General features: G+C 35.2%; 1 protein-coding gene across 1 annotated transcript in view; it reads right to left on the bottom strand.

The window, feature by feature from the left end:
- Positions 1-20,158, bottom strand: part of EPHA3 (EPH receptor A3) — a 542,876-nt gene that overhangs the window by 41,335 nt on the left and 481,383 nt on the right. The window contains exon 13 of the mRNA XM_006864655.1: positions 19,359-19,568. Coding sequence (XP_006864717.1) covers positions 19,359-19,568 — 210 coding nt within the window. The remainder of the gene's footprint in view (positions 1-19,358; positions 19,569-20,158) is intronic.

Raw genomic sequence — 20,158 nt, 5'->3', positions numbered from 1 at the left:
AGTAAGCACATTATTAACCAATTAACTGGGAAGTGGTGCTGTAGGATAAGCACTCAAATACAAGATAGGTTTCAACTGAAAGGTTGGTGGTTTAAACCCACCATCTGTTACTCAGAGACCCTATACAGAGTTGCTATGGGTCAGAACTAACTTGACGACACTTAACAATACAAACCAACACGCAAACCAAGGATTCAAATTCCCTGAGATTTTTATAGTATATAAGCAACCTCTGTATATATATATATATAATATATACATGCTAAGTGGCAATGAGCGACTAGTGGCTTTGAACTGCTGACCCTGTGACTCATATAAGTAGTGTGTGTGTATATATATAGTTATTATATATACCTATATGTGTGTATACAGAGAGAGAGAGAGAGAGAGAGAGAGAGAGAGAGAGAGAAAGTCCTGGTGTAGTGCTACAGGATAATGTGCTAGACTTCAAGGTTGGTTTGAACCACAAGGTTGATGGGTCAAACTCACCAGCCACTCCTTGGAAATCCTATACAGGGTCACTATGAGTAAGAACTGACTCAAGGACTCCGAATAACTATATATATGTTGTTGTTGTGTGCCGTCGAGTCGGTTCCGACCCATAGCGACCCTGTACAGGGTTTCCGAGGATGTAAATCTTTACGGGAGTAGAAAGCCTCATCTTTCTCCCGCGGAACGGCTAGTAGTTTCGAACCGCCGACCTTAATGTTCGCAGCCCGATTCATAACCACTACGCTACCAGAGCCTATAGTTATATATTATATCTCTATCTATCTATCTATCTATCTATCTATCTATCTATCTATCTATCTATCTATCTATATCAGTTCAAGCTCACCAGTCACTCCTCGGAAACCCTATCCAGGGTTGCTATGGGTTGGAACCGACTCGACGGCACTTACCAACAACAACAATTATATATATATTTGAAAAATGAGGCTTTCTGCTCCTGTAAAGCTTTACAGAATCAGAAATCTTATACAGGATTATTATGAGTTGGCATAATGACCCTGTAGAAAGTTTCTGAGGCTTTAAATCTTCACAGAGCAGAAAGTCTTATCTTTCTTCTACGATACACATACACACACAAACATCTATATTGTTTTTAAATGCTGTCAAGTCAGTTCAGACTCACAGCAATTCTGTGTAGGGTTTCCAAGGAGTGACTGGTGAGCTTAAACTGTCAACCTTACAGTTCATAGGATCTTGTAGTGCAGTGCATTAAACCTACAGTGCCACACAAGGACTATCTATCTATCTATCTATCTATCTATCTATCTATCTATCTATCTATCATCTATCTATCATCTATCTATCTATCATCTATCTATCTATCTATCTATCTATCTATCTATCTATCTATCTATCTATTTATCTATCTATCTATTTATCTATCTGCATTATAAATATATCCATCACGCAACTTTTGCCAATTAAACTTTTACAGGTATACAATTCATTGACAGCAATTACATAAATCAACTAACCACATGGTTAGTGGTTCAAACCCACCAGCAACTTCTCACAAATGCTATGCAGGGCCGTTATGAGTATAACCCACTGGACAGCATTTACCAAGAAGAAAAATGATCAATTTTAGTTTAGAAAGTAAATAAGTGAGTATATTTAAAGAACTTAGACCATGTCCTAATACATAATATATACTTATACATATTAGTGTACTTTTATGTACCTTCTAAGAACTTAGAATGTAGAGAAGAGCATTGCTTCCGTGAATTATAGGCAATGCAAAGGTGTAACTGTTATGAAAGTTGCTCTCCATTTGAAAAATAAACTTAATAAAGAGGTGTTGAGTGCCAACCATATGGGAAGTATTATGGTAGTCATTCTAGATAAGACAAATATAAATATCATACAGGTCCTCCTGTTTAGGAAATAAATGTCAGGCAGTCAGAAAAGATAACTCTTGTGATACAAGAAGAAAGGCTTATACATTTCAAAGACTTACTTGTTTCACAAATTTTACAGTGTATATGAATCTTCATCAGGGATCTTGTTAAAATGTAGATTCTGATTCAGTACGTAGAATCTGCATTTCTAGCAAGCTCCCAGTAAGGTAGGTCTTGCTGATCAGAGGTACCTAACATTAAACACCCAGGTGAAATTGGATACTGCTGTAGATGCAGAGAAGGAGCATTGGTTCACACTAGGGAGACTGAGGAAGTCACATAGCAATTGATCCTTGAAAGATGAGTATACTTTTGATACAAGAAGAAAGGCTTCAACATTCCAAAGACTTAAAATCCCTTTATAACACTTTTCTGGCTTTCAAATAACTCTCAAGGGAGGATTATACAATGCTTTAGAGGAGCAGTTTTACCACTTGAATGTTATTAAACCCCATCATGCCTGAGTTCCCTCACATGTAATTTGAGAACTAAACAGTTTTGGTTCACAGTGCTGTTATGGTGCTAAATGACAAATTTCAGGTAAAATATTTATCACAGCTCAAAAAAAGGACTCAAGAATCATTAACTTCATACTCCCATATTCTGAGGAAAATGAAAGCACAAATAAAACGTTATGTACTGGAAGAACAAAAGTTAATATTGCTTCTTATGTTTGCAGTGCCAATCCTAGAGTTAGTTTCTCTTAGAGCTGCTGTTTCACCTTAATATAGCTCAGTAATTACGGGTACAAGAGACACTTGGGCACTTACTCCATATGAACTCTTTTTAGTAAGAATCAGAAGTCTCGATTTATTGGCTGAGCTTTGACTATAACTTTTAAATTTTAGCCAAGATTCTTAATTTCTATCAGCAACTATATTGTCATTCATAAACTGACTGGCATGGGAGATACAAAATTTAAATATTTGTTTTGCTTAATATTTCTAACAATTAGGACCTTTCAACCTTTTAGCTTAAGGAGCTCTGGTAGCGTAGTGGTTACGAATCGGGCTGTGAACCGCAAGGTCAGCAGTTCGAAACTACCAGAGGTTCCACGGGAGAAAGAAGAGGCTTTCTGCTCCCGTAAAGATTTACAGCCTCGGAAACCCTGTGCAGGGTCTCTATGAGTCAGAACCGACTCCACGGCACTCAACAACAACAACAACCTTTTAGCTTGGTATCTTAAACCTGTGTGAACATTTAGGTCCCTACATTTTTGATATTTAATTACTTTGTATTCCTAAAAATGACCCTAAATTTTGGACTAAACTGCATTTCTATTTGGATTTCATCTCTAGGTTTATATCTACAGATTTCTTTCAGAAAACTTAAAGGAAATATATAAAATGGTTCAAGGAAGGAGGATACTAGAGATATTATGGGCAGACGCATTATATAATTATTAAACTCTAGAGCTCTGGGGTTGCACTGTAGGATAAACACTGGACTGTTAACCACAAGATTAGTGGTTCAAACCCACCTAGCTGCTTCTCAGAAATCCTATACAGAGTTGCTATGTGTAAATGCTGACTCTATGACACTTAACAACAAAACCACAGAGCCACAGAGTGGCATAAGGGGCTATATATTGTGCTGCTAACAGCAAGATCATGAATTAGAATCCACAGCCAATCCTTTGAAGAAAGATGAGGTTTTTCTGTTCCTCAGGAGAAAAATGAGGCTCTCCAAGATTTACAGTCTTGGAAACCCTATTACAGGGTTGCTGAGTCAGAACTGACTCAATGGCACATGACCTCAGCAACCACCATCACCAGGATTATATGGAATAGGCCAATACCTTGTTCACAATGCCTGGAAATAGTAGTTAGAGGAGGAAGCACACAGTTTTACTTGTTCTTAAAAGACCCTGCAATTCAGTTCTCTAAGTTTAAATAATTTAGAAAGTTCAAATGAGAAATATGGTTAAAAGCCTCAAATTTTTCAGTAGCTTAAGTGGTCAGTTCACTCAATATTGGTTAGGGGGTATTAAGATTTGATTTCTAAAGAAAGATATAACTGCTGAAATCTCTGGTATAATGTCTCATAACTGCTCCAATTTTTCTCTAATTCTATATACAAATCTCTCCCTGCCGATTCAGGAAATGCTTTGCTGATTCTTACTGCCTGTCTGTGAGCTCCATCTGGTCCTACTTATAGTGACAAAGGACTGTAAGAAGTTTATCTAAGTAAACCCAAGTAATTGAGTATTTAGCCTAGAGGCAAACATTGCCTTCTTGTCTTAGAAGTAATACTATAGAGAATCAAGGCTTTAATATCTATTTACTGTCAGGGACTAAACTTCACTCACTGTACACAATAGTAGCCAACCAAGAAAAGGACAGTCAGAGAAGACCCCCAGGAGGAGTTGTGGCGGTAGAGATGTGCCATCAGTTCTGACTCATAGAGACTTTGTATAGGGTTTCAAAGGCTTAAATCTTTCCGGAGCAGAAAGCCTTATCTTTCTCCCATGGGGCAGTTGGTGTATTCAAACTGCTGACCTTTCAGTTAGCAGCCCAACATACAAACATTACACTACCAGGACTCCTTCCCAATGGAAGAAGCTTAAAGGGAAATTCACTTAGAGAATTGTTCCAACAGATGTTGAGGATCACAAGAGATCATAAATAGATGATCCCTTAGGTAGCAGCAACTCATTTGAAATTATCAGATTCTTCAATATTGCATGAAATACAGGATTTTTTTGAAATACAAGGCAAGTTTGATATTGCACTATAAGGCACTTTTTGCCTATCCAAAATAAAAAATGCAATCAAATTATTTTTCATTTAAGTTCATGTTCCCATAACACAATACAAAAGTTAGGTAATCTAATATGTAAAGTCTATCTTCAACAAAAGCAACAGTAATTTAAAAATTTAGGTTAAAATAAAAAATATCTCCTAATATGGCTCAATTGTTTTGCAAAATTCAATGAGGTTTTAAATACTCCAAATTTGTATTTTCTATATCCCCAATTCCCATTATTTAATTGAAAATATAAATTTTAGCATGCTGAACATAATTTCCCAAAGAAGCACTGTTCCAAGTAAATATGTGAGAAAGTTATATGAAACTCAGAGGGTAGACTATAGTACTGCAATGAAATAGTAAACTTAAATCAGTTGTAGTCTATCAATTAATAAAATTATAGAATTTAAGATTTTTTGTTGTTGTTGTTAGGGGCCATTGATCTGTACTGGCTCATAGCCACACTATGCACAACAGAACAAAACACTATCCAGTCCTGCAACAACTTCACAATCATCGCTATCTTTTAGCCCACTGCTGCTACCACTGTGCCATTTCATCTCATTGGGGGTCTTCTTCGTTTTCTCTGACACTTTCCTTTTCCAAACACGATATCCTTCTCTATGGATGGGTCCTTCCTGATAATATGTCCACAGTATGAGAGACAAAGTCTGGCCATCCACACTTCCAAGGAGCATTCTGACTGTACTTCTTCCAACATAGACTGGTTTGTACTTTTTGAAGTCCATGCCACTTTTAATATTCTATCCAACACTATAATGCAAATGAATCAATTATTCTACAGTCTTTCTTATCCACTGTCCAACTTTCACATGCATATGAGGTTATTAAACATATCATGGCGTAGATCAGACTCAAACTGACATCTTTGCTCTTCAACACTTTAATGAGGTCTTCTGCAGATTTGCCTACAGCAATACATCACTTGATTTCTTGACTGTTGCTTCCATAAATGTTGATAGTTGATCCAAGAAGAATGAAGTCTTTGAAATTTTCAATCTTTTCTCCATTTATATGAATGTTGTTTATTGCTCCAGTGGTGAGGATTTTTGTTTTCTTTTCATTGAAGTACAACTCATGCTGAAGGCTGTGGTCTTTGATCTTCATTAGTATTTTAAGTCCTCTTTTCATTCAGAAAGCAAGGTTGTATTATCTGCATATTGCAGGATGCTAATGATGCCATGATTATCTTCATATAGCCCTCCTTCTTGGATTATTTGCTCCTTACACAGATTGAATAAATATGTGAAAGACTACAACCCTGGTACACACCTTTCCTAATTTTAAACCATTCAGTGTCCTCTTTTTCTGTTTGAACAACTGTCTCTTGATCTATGTACAGGTTCTGAGTGAGCACAATTAAATGTTCCAAAATACTCATTCCCCTCATTGTTGTTCATAGTTTGTCATGATCCACACAATTGAAAGCCTTTGCATAGTCAATAAAATACAAGTAAACATCTCTCTGGTATTATTTACTTTCATCCAAGATTCATATGATGTCAGCAATGATATCCCTCATTCCATGTCCTCTTCTACATCTGGCCAAAACCTCTGGAAGTTCTCTGTCATAGCACAGTTGCAACCACTTTTGTATTATCTTTAGGTTGTTTAGTATTGGTGATTTACAAATTAGGAAGGACAAAATGATAGATTGAGACTCCCATAAATATCTGCTGACATATTTTGGATGATTTGAAACCATTAGACAACATGATAATGGTTCCCTCTGATGCCTCACAGCATTAGAACCTGAAGTTATATAGTAATAGTCATAAAACAGATTATGTTTAAAAAAATAATCTTAGGTTTGTTTTCAGCTGAAAAAATATATAAAAGACAAATGGGAAAATATATACATACAAATAAATATATGTAGGGGGAAAAAGAAAAAGGTTTGAGGGACCTTTTTTAATATCAATTAATTCATTGAAAAGTATGAAAATAGATTTAAGAAAATACTTTCTGAGTAAACAACTGCAGTTCTTAGTTAACAGCGTGGCAGTTCCAGAACTAAGATTAGCAAAAAAAAAGTGGAAGGGGATATGAGATTGAGTTTGATCCATAACAAACAGAATTATATCTGGAAAAGGATAATGGGGGGAAAAAATGAGTTAAATTCTTATCCATGCCAAGCATCAAGTTGTAAAACCAACTTAGGCCATTATAACTGCCACATTTTTGTATATGTGTTTGTTGTTGTTGTTAAGTGCCGTCGAGTCGGTTCCGACCCATAGCGACCCTGTACAGCGGTTTCCAAGGGTGTAAATCTTTACGGGAGTAGAAAGCCTTATCTTTCTCCCGCTGAGCAGCTGGTAGTTTCGAACCGCTGACCTTAAGGTTCGCAGCCAGATTCGTAACCACTACGCTACCAGAGCTCCTTATGTATTTGGGACTGGTTAATTCACAGGTGCAAAAGTTCACAAAGTGACTTCTAGGAAGTATCCATAGGTCACGCATACTACAAACAGAACCAAAGAAATAGAATGGAGAGTTAGTCACCATAAATTGTATGTTTACTCTCAACCTAGTCATTTAATTGAACTACTTAGATTATTTTTCTTCAAAATGGGACCCTTGAAATCACAGCAATGATTAGAATTATTTGATTAAATGTAAAATTATAAGGAGCTCTGGTAGCGTAGAGGCTACGAATCGGGTTGCGAACCACAAGGTCAGCAGTTCGAAACTACCAGCTGCTCCGTGGGAGAAAGATGAGGCGTTCTGCTCTCGTAAAGATTTACAGCCTCGGAAACCCTGTACAGGGTCGTTATGAGTCGGAACTGACTCCACGGCACATAACAACAACAAATCTGGTTCTTAAGATCAGATATTTGCATTATTTGCTCCATCAGTCCCCTTTATTACTTATACTGATGTCATTTTTTCAGACACACTCTCCATGACCTTCCTATATATAATATCTGCCACGTTTTTCATAATCTCTGCCATCCTATTCAATTCCTTTTCAAAAAATTTATCTGAATTATTCCACTAGAATATAAGTTCCATGAGATCAGAGATTTTTTATTCACATTTGTCTATCTATATTTTAGAATGTTGGTTGGTAAATAACAGGCACTAAAATATTTGTTGAATGAATGAATGAATGGATGATGTAATTTAGATAAAATAGTTCTTCCTACAGATTTGTACAAGTCATTATATACACCCTGAATACTTTCATTCTCCATTCCAAAATGGAAAATTTCAATCCTCATAAGGAGCTCTGGTAGCGTAGTGGTTACGAATCGGGCTACAAACCTCAAGGTCAGCAGTTCGAAACTACCAGTGGCTCCGTGGGAGAAAGATGAGGCTTTCTGCTCCCATAAAGATGTACAGCCTTGGAAACCATATGCAGGGTTGTTATGAGTCAGAATTTTCTCGACACATAACCACCAGCAACACCACTCCCCAGGTGGGATTCTGGTGTGGTGGTGTAGGACAACCACTGAACTGCTAGCCAAAAGCCCTATATAGGATTGCTGTTAGTCAGCACCAACCCAACAGCACTGAACAACAATACTCCCCAGATAAATCAAGATAGGTTATTTTCACATGTTGAAACATGGGCGTTTCCCATTTCTCAGAAGACATGAATATCAGAATGCTCATATGCATAAATACATGCATGCCAACATTTCTTTGAAATAGCTGACTAGAAAGTACTAGATTTCTCATTAACTTTTGCACAACACTGATAACTAAGATTACTAAAGCTTTTATAACAACTTAATTTTTAATATATAGCTATATTTTTTGAAGTTATATACAAGCATATTCATACTGATTCTAACCGAATAGGGAATAACTTTGTAGCTGATATTACTTATTTTGATTGAAAGCTTATGATACAGTCATTATATGAAGGGCACTGATTACTTTCTTATTACACTTTTCATTGGCGTATGAATGACATACGACATATATTTCTAATCAGAATAATATATCTGTGTTTTTGCATCACATCTTTTTGATATACATAGTTTTAAATCCTGGTAAAACTGAAGAAAAAAAAATCCATACTCTCAATTATTTATGTTCTTGGAATGGAAGTATTTAGCCCATGCTTTAACTACTACTTTCCCCTTATCCTGAAAGTGAAATCAGATTAAGACAAAGCAGTATTAAACTATTTCTGACATCAGCTTGAATGAGTCACATAACTAAAGAACAGTAATTGTGTTGTTGTTGTTAGGTTCCATCAAGTCAGTTCCTACTCATATCGACCCTATGCACAACATAATGAAACACAGCCTGTTCCAATGCCATCCTCACAATTATTGTTATGTTTGAGCCCATTTTTGTAGCTACTGTGCCATTCCATAACCTTGGGTGTCTTCCTCGTTATTGATGATCATCTTCTTTACTAAGCATGCAGTCCTTCTCCAGGAGCTGGGCCCTCAAGATTACATGCTCAAAATAAGTGAGACAAAGAGGTCTCACCCTCCTCACTACTAAGGGGCATACTGGCTGTATTTCCAAGACAGTTTTCCTTGTTCTGGCAGTTCATGGTACTTCCAATATTCTTCACCAACAGCATAATTCAAATGCATCAATTCTTCTCTGGTCTTTATTCATTTTACAGCTTTCTCATGCATATGTGGTAATTGAATAATTCCATTAGTTGAGCCAGAAGCACTTTTCTTCTCAAAATCACATCTTTGCTCTTTAACACTTAAAGAGCTCTTATGTAGTAGATTTGCCCAACAAAATACCTCATTTGATTTCTTGACTGCTGCTTCCACTAACATTGATTGTGAATCCAAGTAAAATGAAATCCTTGACAACGTCAATTTTATTTCCACTTATCATGATGTTGTTTATTGGTCCAGTTGTAAAGATTTTTGCTTTCTTTACATTGAGTTGTAATCCATATAGAAGGCTGAATTATTTGATCATCATCAGCACATGGTTCAAGTCATCTTCATTTTTATTAAGTGAGATTGTGTCATCTGCATTTCACAGGTTGTTACTGAACGTCCATTCATTCAGGAATGAAAGTCTTCTTCACAGAATCCAGCTTCTCAGACTGATGGCTAAGTATACAGATTGAATAGTATGGTGAAGGGCAACAACCCTGACACATACTTTCCTGATTTTAAACCAAGCAGTACTCCTAAGTTCTGTTCAAAACAATAGAAATTAAGTAAAATAAGTTTTTCCCCCTGTTTACTTAATACATATTACCTGTGATAACTTTTATTTTATTTCACCATCTAAAGGTTAAATAAGAAGAAATTGGCAAATGGCAATGTAACAAAACATATAAACAAAACCCTAATAGTAGAGAATGATGGTGGTGGTGTGGCGTGGAGTGGTTCTGACTCATAGTGACCCAGAATAAGATTGCTGAAGTTGTAAATCTTTACCAGAGCAGAAAGCCTTATCTTTCTCCAGTGGAACCACTGTGAGTCTTGAACTACTGACCTTGAGGTTAGCAGACTGAGTCATAACCAGTGTGCTACCAGAGCTTACTAGAGAATAAAAGCAAGAAAAAATCATTTGGATTTCTAAAATACCAAAGTCAGTATTGTGGTAATGATGGTTTCAAACTGAAAATATTTGGGAGCTTGTGAATAACTGGGAGCACAGTGGCTCCATATGGAAAGCACTGGACTACTGGACTACAAACCACAAAGTCCATGGTTCGGGTCCACCAGCTGCTCTGTTTTAGAACTTTGGATTCCAGCGGTTTCATTACATTAATATAAAAAAGCTCGTATGCACAGATACATGCATGCACAGATACAAACAATGCTAATGTCTTTAAAATAATTTCATAAGTAGAAAAATTGAAAAACTATTCAGTGGCAAACAGTTCTCACAAATATCACCATAGTTCTGTTAGTATGAAATAAAGTAAATTAGTAGACCAGTGCAAAAATTAGACAATATATCAAGTACAATTCAAAATTCACATGATGGAAAAGCAAATAGCGGTACTTCATTTATTTCGTTTATTTTCAACAGTAAAAATCCTATGAGAACTTAAATTCGCAAAGCTAAAATCTCCAGTGACATCTATCCCAAATTAAATTCAAGGCTTGCAAAATGATTTTCTAATACTGATCTGTATCTGTATGCTTTCAAAGACAGTTCTTTAAATCATGGTATATCATATATTACTGTCTCATTTAATATATACTGAAATAGATATTTTATTTTTAAAGTGTTTCTTTTCCAAATAAACACCTATAACAGTGGTTCTCACAGTGTCATTAAATTATTATAGGGTAGGATATCAAAGTCAAAACTGTTATCATAAAATTTGTGAAGCAGTTCTTGTCTTTTCCACTCTCAGTGGAATTTTCCAAAGGTTACATGATAATATAGTGTAATGGAAAATGTCAACATTTGGAAGAAATGCATAATTCAGTATTTTCCAAGAGACTAATTTATAATGTTACAAAACTATCTATGGTTAAAAAATTATTTACAAGTAACAGTTCAACAGATTTTAATGTAATAGTATATTAAATGCCATTGATGTGCGTTAGTTTCTATTATTACCTCTAAGCAACTATCACTTGTCAAGTTTTGCTGAAATTGAAAAACAAATTATACAATCATGAAAATCTAAAAAAGTGAATTATACACCTCAACCTTTTCAAGCAATGTACTTGTATGACACTAGATTTTCATATACCTCAATCCAAAATGAATATGAAAATTTTGACAACAGAAGCACTTATGAAAATCTGTCTAGTCTTCCATTAAACTAGACATTAAAGACATTTGCAAAACTGTAAAGCAAACCCATTTTTCTCAGTATTCATATTATTTTGGAGAATATAGGGTTTTGTTTTCCTTAAAAGAATACTACTTGAGCCATTATACAATTGGTTCAGTATTACTAATTTTAAATGAATTAATACAATGAAAATTTCTACTTTAATTTCTAATATACTTAATATTTATGTACATGTAAACAATTGATTTGATAAGTTTTGCTATTATAAACAACAGGTCTCTGGGGTCCTCAATAATTTTAAAAAGTATAAATGTATCCTAAGACCAAAATTTTTTAAGTACTGTTGACATATAATGCTAAGCATTAATTGCCTAATAAATAAAAGTTATGCAAAATGTTCTTCTTGTTTAGCATTGTTGAGTCGGTTCCAACTCATAACGACCCTTTATAGGGTTTCCAAAGACCAATTGACATTTTGGTTAAAATTCTAGTGCTTATCCTACAGCACCATACTTGGACTCCATCATATAAATTAGTTACTGGTTATACAGAGTCTACCTCTGTGACAGATATTGCAGACACTTAAATAATAATGCTATTGCATGCCTGTACATGTGAAATTCGTGTGAGCTGGATTTGAAGTGCAGGTATGGAATTTTGATAAGATGATTCTTACTCCTGCTTTTCTTAACTGTAAAATGAATGTCTATCTACTCCAAAGGAATGGTTTGAAATTTACATTACATGTGTAGAGTGCCTTGTAAAAGTTAAAAAAAAGTAAATGTTAGTTCTTTTTATTCCTTCTCTTCTCTGTATCAAATATTGCACTGGTAACACCTGAGTGAAAACTGAGGACTATTTGGAAGTGACCATTAAGAAATTCTTTTTTCCTACTGAATATTCTACTAGAGCAAATACACACGAATGCATACATATACTTCTTTAGTGAAATCTTCCATGTATACTGGTAATGTATACTGGGGGAAAGTAGGATGAATTGTTTTAAGTTATCAATTTCTCCAATATTCCTTCTAGTTTAATTTTTTAATGCAGAGTTAATTGATATAATTTCGATGCTCTGGTAGCATAGTGGTTACGAATCGGGCTGCGAACCGGAAGGTCAGCTGTTCGAAACTACCAGCTGCTCCGCGGGAGAAAGATGAGGCGATCTGCTCCTGTAAAGATTTACAGCCTCGGAAACCCTATTCAGAGTCGCTATGGGTCGAAACCGACTCGACGGCACTTAACAACAACAACAACAATTCTATCTTATTTCTCACAGAGCAGTTGTAAAACTGTGAATAGCATGTACTCTGTGTTCATTCCATCACATTTAATCAAATATCTCTCATCATTCCTTTGTGAATTTACTCACTACATGTAGGCAATAACATTTTGAGGGGAAACAGAGAAGGATTTAATACTTTGGAGGATGAAATGTTCATTTCTGAATCATAGATATTCCAGGTATTAGGTGACATGTGTTAAGTGTGACTAAAGTATTATGACTTATTTTTAAAAGCAGATTCACCAGAATTTATTTAACCACAAAGAAGGCCTGAGCACACTACTGTGAGCTTGTTGACCATATTGATAATATGCATCAATTGATAATACACATCAAACATGAAATGAAATAACATAATTATCTAAGCTGCTTTTATTTCTTTAAAGACTTTATTACACAATAATATATTGTCTAATATAAAATTGTATTTCAACATATGACTGTCTCCATTACTAAACTATAAGCTTCTTGAGACCAAGGATTTTGTATCAGACAAGTCTTTTTCCCTAAAGTGCTATGTGCTTAAATTATTAATCATGATGTAATTCATAGTTTAGCTTTAAAGGTAACTGTAGAAGAAAAATTACCAATAGTAGTGTTTCTGCAGTAAATGCACACTGCTCAAGACAATATAGAAAAGGCAACAATTATTAAGTTGTGTGGGTGTATTTGCTTAAAAGGAAACAGCAGTTCTGTTACTCTATAGCCATACCTCATACAATGGGGTGAATTATTAAATGGTTGTACTGTTGTTGTTATTGTTAAGTGCCATTGAGTCGGCTCAACTCATAGCAACTCTGCATAGGGTTTCCAAGGAGCAGCTGGTGAGCTTGAATTGCCGACCTTGCAATTCAAATGACTTTGTAGTCCAGCGCATTAACTCACAGTACCACACCAAGGCTCCAATGATTGTACTAAACAAGGCTTATGATAATGAGCTCTGTTAGCGTAGTGGTTACGAATTGGGCTATGAACCTCAGGGTCAGCAGTTCGAAACTACCAGCTGTTCCACAGGAGAAAGATGAGGCTTTCTGCTCCCATAAAGATTTACAGCCTCAGAAACTCTGTACAGGGTTGCTATGAGTCAGAACCGACTCCACAGCACATTACAACAACATTATAAAGATTGAATCACATATGTCTACATTACTCTAGAAAAGTAGACACAAATTGCATTTTCTTTAGAAAGGGAATATATTCTATGAAAATTTTGACAATGTTCTTACAAAATTCAAGAACAAATACCAAAGAACTCTAAACAACCACTTGTTGTTGTTGTTGTTAAGTGCCGTCGAGTCGGTTCCGACCCATAGCGACCCTGTACAGGGTTTCCGAGGGTGTAAATCCTTACGGGAGTAGAAAGCCTTATCTTTCTCCCGCGGAGCGGCTGGTAGTTTCGAACCGCTGACCTTTAGGTTCACAGCCCGATTCGTAACACAACCACTACTTAGTAGTAAATGAACTTAAACTGAGCTCATTTGGATGGTATGGGGTATTGGCTTTGAGAATCTTCTGAGGTTGAAACACAAAACCGAAAAGCCTGTTGCACTTTTATTTCACAGAATCATAGAAAAATTGTGACAAAGAAACATATATCTTCTGTGGTCAAAACTCCTCAGCATCTCTGGGGCCTCGCAAAGTAACAATCAGTGTAAATAAAGCTCTGAAAGTTAACCCAATGCGTTCACTGGAATACAGGTGAACTAGATTTGATAACCATCACTTGTCTGTCACTTTGCCATACTTTGGTGGCTGCATGGTGCCGTGATGCTGGAAGCTATGTCCGTGGTATTTTATGTATCAGCAGGGTCACCTGTGGTGGAAAGGTTTCAGCGGAGCTTCAAGACTAAAACACACTAGAAAGTAGGAGAGGTGGACTACTTTCAAATATTTAGCCACTAAAAACCTTATGACTAGGAGGAGAACATTCTCAGATAGAGGGATGAAAGATGAAAAATGTATCAATAACATCAGAATATTGTCAGCTATAGTAGGCTAGAAATCAGAGCAGTATTCAGGACAAACAAAACAAAACAAAAACATTTCCATTAGGTTGATTTTGACTCCTAGTAACTCTGTAGGCCACAGTAGAAATACTCTTTGGGTTTCTGAGACTGTAAATCTTTAGAGGAACAGATAGTCACATCTTTCTCTCATGGTGTGGCAGGGGGCGTTTAACAGCAACGTTTACGATAGCAGCCCAACACTTAACCCATTGTGCTACCAGGATGCATTGTTCAGTACACGAAAATGCTCTCATTCAATCATTAGTTTTGGGTGGTGCTATAGGATAATCACTAGACTGCTAACCACAAGGTTAGAGATTCAAACCCACCAGCCACTCTTTGGAAACCATACACAGGGTCTCTATGAGTCTGAAACTTCTTGATGGCACTAACAACAACAAATGGCATAGAGTTTAGAACCTGACTGTATAATGAGAAATTTAACATTTCAAATAAAAACCTTCTATCAAACTGTTTTTAAAAAACTAAAAAAAAATATGTCTTGGTATAGATGACTGTTGTAACAACACAGACAATCTGAACAAGCAAAATATTCTTCATGGACTGTTTTAAACATTCATACAGTAGTAGCAGTTTATGAATTAAATCTTTCAAATGTAGAGTAACAAGAGTAGAATAAAAAAAATGTTCCTTGTGTCAATAAACACATTATCTTTGTTACATTACACTATCTCCTGGGATGACAGTCTCCAGGTATGATAGTTTACTCATCAAAATGATATTTTGTTACAGAATGTTGGTTGACAGATTTTTTGGACAAGGAAAGAGTCCTAAAAATTACTTCTTAGGTATTTATCCATGTTTTGCAGTTTCATCAGACTTTAAGATACATGGTGGTGGTGGTACTGTGCCGTGGAGTCGGCTCAGACTCATAGCGGCCCTCTATAGGGTTTCCAAGACTGTAAGCTTTACAGGACCAGAAAGCCTTATCTTTCTCCCATGGAACAACCAGTAGTTTCAAATTGCTGACCTTGAGGTTAGCAGTCCAACTCATAGCTACAATGCTACCAGAGCTTCTTTTAAAACATATAGACATGTTATAATGTAATTCAAATAGCTACTAGATATTTTTAATTGCTTATTTCTCTTGCTATTACCATAATAACTCTACTTACGGCAACCATGACATTATAAGTAGGACACATTTATAAAAAATATTTAGATTTAAAGAAAAAACAAATTCACTAGAGTGTAACTGAAAATAGAAAAAGCAAATAAGGGTGCAATGCATAAAGTTATGAATAAAATCCCAATTTCTATATCAATGCACATGACCAAGTCCCAGTGAAATTGTACTATTGTAATTCTACAGCTCTTACACTACGGCTATATTTATAGATGGAACTGTCCAGTGTACTGGGTTCTTTCTTGGTGTGTGATATTTTTGTCATGTGACAATGTTTGTTGTTAATGGAGTTGTAAATATTTGGGATTTCAGAAAGGAATCTTTCAGAATTGGACCAAAGAAATCAGAAGTCTAGTGGTTTTTAAAACACCCCATTATACTGGCTGGAGAAAGTATGCAAGAACAGTCTCTCAAGGAATATGAAGTGTTAGAAAAATATAGGGCAACTGGGTAATTCATATACAAAAAAATCTTATTTACAAATATTTTGATCTAGAAATTTTCATTCTAGGTTGTTAAGTGCTGCCAAGTCAGTTCCTACTGAGAGCGACCCTGTATAGAGGGCCCCACCTTGCTGTCCAGTATTATCCTATAGTGCCACACCAGGACTCAGGTTACCATTGATTGTTGTTGTTGTTAGGTGCCATCCATTGATAGACACAACTATATAGCAGAATGTGTACGGAAATTTTTTTAATAATATAAGACATTGAAATTTTGATTAATTAATAGAACATTGGCTAAATATCAGGAATATGAATAAAATGGAATACATTATTAAGTGATGTTGTAGAAGAACATTTAATAACTAAGAAATTTCTGTCATATCTATTTAAGTTAAAAAAAAAAAATTACTCCAAAAGACAACATTGAATTTACAGGTGAAGAAAACACTGGGTTAGCAAGTAAATGGAAACTCTTTATATATCAGTATATATAGTATGATCCCGTACTCCTAGTGTGGATCAGCATGGACTGCGAACTACAAGGTCAACAGTTCAAACCGACCAACTGATTTTTGGAAATCCTATACAGGGTTGCTATGAGTTGGAACTGACTCAACAGCATAACCAAACAACATGGTATAATCTCAATTGTAATATTGCTTGTACATGTAGGAACTATTTATTTATGAAAAGGCATAGAAAATAATTTGAAAGAATAAATATAAATATTTAAATCATTTACAATTTTAATTTAACATTGTTATTATAAGAAATATTTTTTGACAAAGATGTCAAAGGAATCTAGAAATAAATATATAAATATTAAAATGAATTTTGAATCAAATGAATGCAAATTTTAAAAATTAAACATAATTCCTCCTAACTTATAACAAGGATGATTTCTTAACAGATAAGGTTAATAATAAAAGTATCTAGTGTTATCAGTATGTTTCAAAAAATGGGAACAGAGACCCTTGGCACAGAAATTTTAAGAATATGTTATAAGAAAATCATAAGACATGTAACTATGAATGCAGATGGTTCATATATGCATTTGCATAAAATATTGAAAAACCCAAAAATTATAATATGTTCAATAATTAAAGTTTGGTTAAATATGATACAACAAGGAAATAAAATATATCCATCTGCTATAAATAATAACTTAGGTTGTTTATTAACAGAAATATAGTGAAAACAATTATTTCTAAGAAGAAAAGCAGGTTATATAGTGGAATTATAATTAATGTTATTTTAAGTATGCATTCACACAGATGTTTGTATATATTGGCAGAAAAAAACAAAAACTGGAAGAATTTATTCATAAAGATAAAAATGTTCTCTGTGGGTGGTCCCTTTGATTGCTTTTTTGGTAACTATAACATGAATGTGTATTAATTATGCAAACATAATATTTCAAAATGTTTTAAAATTATAGCTAGTTGGATGGGCTACCAAGAATTTATCTAATCTTCTTACTAAAGGTGGTTTAACTCTGAATAAAAAGATATATAGATGTAAAAATGACAAGACTATTGGAATGTGATGCTGCCTTTTTGAGGCCTAAACCCATGTATGAAGTTATAGAATTCAAATTTTCACTCACTTTATAATCTGACAACCATTTATTCATATTCAAAGACCAAATCCATTCCAATGCCATAGAGTAGATTCCTACACTTACGGACTCATTATATCATGCATTAAAATTCTGCCTAAGTAATATTTCATTGACATGGACATCAGTAAAATGGAGTTAAATGACATTGTAGAAGAATATTTGATAATCTGGAATATCATGTCATATATTTTTAAGTTTCAAAATCAAACCAGAAGACGACTTGAATTTGTAGACAGAGTAGACTTGCCCCATAGGGTTACAATGGCTGTGATCCTTTAGAGAAACAGACTACCCCACCTTTCTCCCACAGAGCTGCTGGTAGATTCCAAAACCAAACTTTCAGTTGTCAGCCAAGTATTCAACCACTTCACCATCAAGACTACATTTTTCCCAGAATACATAAAAATATTTTAATTTTAAGATATAAAATTCCAGTTGCAGAAGATTTATGAAGACAAGTCAAAACATATTGTTAATACTGTTCCAGATTATACATGCACTGGTTTACTACAAAGATGTTTAAGCATGTCTCTGGAATCAGTGAATGGTTGCAGACAAGTTCTCTCAGTAAAACATTTCTCCTAGTTTTCCTAGGTTGTCTTCACAAACAAGATCTAATAAAAACTGAAGCTTTCTAGTGTAACTATTCATAGATTTTAAGTGCTGTTCAGTCAGTTCTGACTTATAGCGACCCTCTATAGGGTTTTCAAGGAGTGGCTGTGGGTTTGAACAACTGAGCATATGGTTAGCAACTGGTGTTTATCCTAAATTGCTACACCAGTATTCCTGAGCCAGTTAAACTCAAGGCAAAGAAGTGAATTCTTAAGGTTATGGAAACTGCTTTTTGGAACTCCAAAGAGCTAATCTTGATACATTTTCTCAAATAACACAGAATTTTCATAGGGACTTATAAAGAAGTTTTAAGAAAATTTAAAACTGAATTGGGAAGAATGGAAAAATTTGCTAATAATTTTTTCCAGCAAGAAAATGCACCTGCTTCTTATTTGATTGCAGCAAGGACTGTCCTGAAAGGATTTCCTTGGGAAACCATACCCTATCTACCCTATACCCTTGACCTTGCCCCTTCAGACTTCTGTTGGCTCCCCACACTCAAAGAACATTTCAAAGGCATATGATTGGAGTCATTTGAGTATGGCAAAAATGCTCTTTGGATGCGGTACAAATAGAAGAGAGCAGAATTCTTTGGGAAAAGGTTATAGAGATGAGAACACTGTCTTCAGAAGTGTATAGAATTAAATTGAGGATATGTCAAGAAATGTAGGATATGACAATAGCTTTACATTTTGATAGTTTTGTTTAATAAAACATTTTATTTTGTAGCAATACTCTTGTACTTCACCTCATGGCTGACACACAATGTTTGTGTATCTGTTTAATGATTACTACTTATTTGCATGTCACCATGGTACAAGATAGCACATAAAGATGAAAGTTTTTCAAATGCTGAGTTACTTACTCTTGTTGTATAAGCAGCTTCTGGGTCATCCTCGAGTACACGTGAAAGTCCAAAATCAGAAACCTTGCACACCAAATTACTGTTGATCAAGATATTCCGAGCAGCCAGGTCTCTATGGACATAGCCCATATCTGACAGGTACTTCATGCCAGATGCTATCCCTCGAAGCATCCCTACTAGCTGGATGACTGTAAACTGGGCATCATGTTTCTATGAAACATTTCAAAAATAAAATTAAGATACATTATCTCCTAATTATATATCTTTAGTTAAAATATCACATACAAAATTTTGTTACAAGACCAACATTCTAGTGCTAATAATTACTATAGACTAATTGGTGTGGCATTGTGGATTAATGTGCCATACTGCAAAGCCGTTTGAACTACAACGTCAGCAGTTCAAGCTCACCAACTGCTCCTCTGAAACTCTATACAGTATCGCTATGGGTTGGAACTGATTCAATTGAACTTAACAGCAACAACAATAAGAGCTGTGAATGAATGTATAATTTTCTAAAACAGAATAGCATGGTAACTGCAATACCAACTATTTCCTAACAAGAAAAGAAAAAGCAAACTTGTTGACATGGAGTCTATAACAACTAATAGTGACCTTATAGGACAAGGGAGAACTATATTATAGGATTTTGTTGTTGTTAAGCGCCATCGAGTTGTTTCTGACTCACAGCAACCCTGGATGTTGTTGTCAGGTGTCATCGAGTCGGAACCGACTCATAGTGACCCCATGCACAGCAGAACGAAACAATGTCCGATCCTGGGCCAACCTCACTACCGCTG

This window comes from Chrysochloris asiatica, unplaced genomic scaffold (assembly GCF_000296735.1).
Source record: "Chrysochloris asiatica unplaced genomic scaffold, ChrAsi1.0 scaffold00068, whole genome shotgun sequence".
Lineage (NCBI taxonomy): Eukaryota > Metazoa > Chordata > Mammalia > Afrosoricida > Chrysochloridae > Chrysochloris > Chrysochloris asiatica.
Note: the sequence above shows the minus strand (reverse complement) of the source record. Positions and strands in the feature narration are given on the sequence as shown.